The sequence below is a fragment of the Capsicum annuum genome, chromosome 7, assembly GCF_002878395.1.
Source record: "Capsicum annuum cultivar UCD-10X-F1 chromosome 7, UCD10Xv1.1, whole genome shotgun sequence".
Classification (NCBI taxonomy): Eukaryota; Viridiplantae; Streptophyta; class Magnoliopsida; order Solanales; family Solanaceae; genus Capsicum; species Capsicum annuum.
The window spans coordinates 163,606,971-163,610,108 of record NC_061117.1 but is presented as its reverse complement, the minus strand read 5'-3'; the positions used below and the strand labels follow the sequence as shown (position 1 = coordinate 163,610,108).

General features: G+C 50.5%; 1 protein-coding gene across 3 annotated transcripts in view; it reads left to right on the top strand.

Moving 5' to 3' along the window:
* The window catches only part of LOC107878147 (probable WRKY transcription factor 20), a 12,373-nt gene extending 9,235 nt beyond the window's left edge, over positions 1–3,138 (top strand). For all 3 annotated transcript variants that reach the window (XM_016725052.2, XM_047415268.1, XM_047415269.1), the window contains exon 5: positions 2,638–3,138. In XM_016725052.2, the coding sequence (XP_016580538.1) occupies positions 2,638–2,854 (217 nt within the window). In that variant the 3' untranslated portion in view covers positions 2,855–3,138. The remainder of the gene's footprint in view (positions 1–2,637) is intronic.

Below are 3,138 nucleotides of genomic sequence, written 5' to 3'. Positions count from 1 at the left end.
ACCGTCCTCCCCCTTAATGCACCTCACCTGATCGAGGTCACGACCCTTCCTCTCCCTAGCCTTAGCGAGTCTAAACAACTTTTTCTCCCCTCCTTTCCCCTGTAACCCTGCATACAAGCTCTCAAAAGCGGCCGTCTTAGCTGCCGTGACTGCTGACTTAGCCTCCTTCCTCGCTAGCTTGTACTCTTTCCTGTTTACCCGCTTCTCCTCTTCGTCCTTACTCTCCACCAACTTAACATACGCCCCTTTCTTGGTCCCCACTTTCTTCTCCACCTCCTCATTCCATCACCAATCCCCCCGATGGTGCTCGGCCCGGCCCCTAGAAACACCCAATACCTCACTTGCATTCTCCCTGATGCACCTAGCTGCCCTATCCCACATACTATCCACGTCCCCCCTACATTCCCACACCCCCATTCCCGCCAACTTCTCCCCTATTTCCCACGCATTCACTGGCGTCAGGCCGCCCCACTTAATTCTAGGTCTACACTCCTTACTCCTCCTCTTTCCATTCTTCTTTATACCCAAATCCATAACCAAGAGCCTATGCTGGGTCGAAAGATTCTCACTCGGGATGACCTTACAGTCCTTACACAACGCCCTATCCTCTTTCCTAAGCAACAAAAAGTCAATCTGGGTCCTGGCTATCGCGCTTCGAAAGGTGATCAGGTGCTCGTCCTTCTTCGGGAAGCCCGAGTTCACCACCACCAGCCCAAAGGACCTCGCAAACTCCAATAGGGTAGACCCCTCTTCATTTCTCTCCCCAAAACCAAAACCACCATGCACATCACCAAAGCCTCCCGGTAACGCCCCGATGTGCCCGTTGAAATCTCCTGCTACAACAATCTTCTCCGAGCTAGGCACGCCTCTCACCACCTCCTCCAAAGCCTCCCAAAACCGCAGCTTCTCCTCCCCCTCCGATCCCACTTGCGCATAAGCACTACACACGTTCAAGGTAAACCCCTGAAAGACCAACTTAATAGTCATCAACCTATCGTTGATCCTCTTCACCTCTACTACCTGCCCTCTAAGCTCTTCATCTACTAAGATGCCAACTCCATTCCTACGCCTCTCGCTCCCAGAGTACCACAGCTTGTAACCATCCACATCCCTAGCCTTATACCCTACCCACTTGGTCTCTTGAACACACGCAATGTTGATCCTCCTCTTCCTAAGAATCTTCACAAGCTCTATGGACTTACCCTGAAGGGTCCCTATATTCCAAGACCCAACCCTCAGCCTACCGTCACTATCCACATGCCCTCCACTGCCCCCCCCCTCCCCCGCGGCCAAACCTTGGCCTCCCTCCCACTCCCGCCCTTTCCTCATCCCCCGCCCCCACCACGGCCCCACGCCCTAACCCCCTCGGACCTGACCCTATCCACCCATTACCGCTCACAGCCACAACTACACGAAAGTATAAGAAAATATAAAGATATAAACGATGGTAGTAGCAAAGCAGCAGCAAGAAATACAAGGCTTACACAAATTCAAAGAAATACTCCAGGAACAAAACTATACTCAATTAGGGGGCAAACACCACTGGACTCAACACCCACAACCCCAAACACAGATTCCCAAGCCGATAACCCAATCCAAGCAGTGCAAGAAACGACCACAGCAACAGCAACAACAGACAATAGGCAATATCCACAAATCCCACGCAAGTCAAGGTACAGGGGCTACTACTAGCATAATACGAAGAATGAAAGAATGCAAAATAAAGAATGAAATAACAAAGGTTAGAAGTCACCGGATTACGCTTGTAGACCAAGCCGGAAACCAAGCCCAGCGTTGACCGGTGTCTGGGGAGTTCCGGTGCTGAGATGGAGCTGCGGCTGTTGGAGACCGAGGGAACTGGTCGGAGCTGGTCGTCGTTTGGGTGCTGCGGCTGCTGGCTACCGGGCGGCGGGTGCAGACGGAGCTGCGGCTGAAGACAGAGCTTCGGCTGTTGGGCTGTTGTACCCCGCCGGCGCCGGAGGAGGGGGGGGGGGACGGCTTGGAACCGTAGGTCGGCGACGGAGGGCGGCGGGGAGCGGCGACGGGGGTTGGCGCCAGGGACCGGAGGTCGGGTCGGGTCGGCGACGGCGACGGGGGCCGGGGACCGGGGCGAGAGAGAGAGAGAGGGTAGGGAGAGAGAGAGAGAGAGCCGTTAGAGAGAGAGAGGGCCGTTAGAGCGGCGACGGAGGTCGGCGCCGGGAACCGGGGGTCGGGGCCGGGGGTCGGCGACGGCGACGAGGGCCGGGGACCTGGGCGAGAGAGAGAGAGAGGGTAGGGAGAGAGAGAGAGAGAGCCGTTAGAGAGAGAGCCGTTACTGATTTATATCAAACACAAAAAAAATGAGCAAGAAAATCCCCAATAAAGATTAAAAAAAAAAAAAAAGAAAGAAAAAAGACTGCAGCAGGCTTATTTACTGCAGTATAGTCTTGTATATAGAAGCTGATATGATCAGTTTCTGTTTCACTTGCTCCCACATTGTATTTGTCCAACATGAATGTTTTTTGATCATACTTCTCGTCTATGATAATGTTCAAATTTTGTATGCTTTTCTCGTTCTCTTCCCTTCCATCCCACTCCCTGATTCTTGTGCTCTCCGTCTCTCTCTCTCTCTATAAACCCAGCTTCTTTTATCTACAGGAGTTACTACCGATGCTCGAGTGCTGGTTGCCCTGCAAAGAAGCATGTGGAGAGGGCATCCCATGATCCAAAATTAGTGATTACAACATATGAAGGGCAGCATGAGCATGACATCCCACTTTCCAGGACTGTTGCGCAAAATTCGGATTCTAATACAACCAGAATAAGTGGAGAGTCCACAGCTGAATCAGGTGGAAACAAACATGTTGACAATTGACAGGGTTTTCCATATTGGTGTAAATTGAGCATAATGCCAAACAAACAAACAAACTTATCCAGATTTAGATGATCATACATGATACATCACATAAGTCATCTAATTTTATATATTCAGGAGAGAAGAAAGGATAAAAACATGTATTAGGAACTTCTGATTTAACCTCATAATTGGTGTGAATTCCTGAATTTACTGTATAAGTTGTGTTGTCAATAAACATAAGAGTGTTCAGATTTGATCATTTGTATCTAATTTGTTGTCAGTTGATCAGACTAATTTATCTC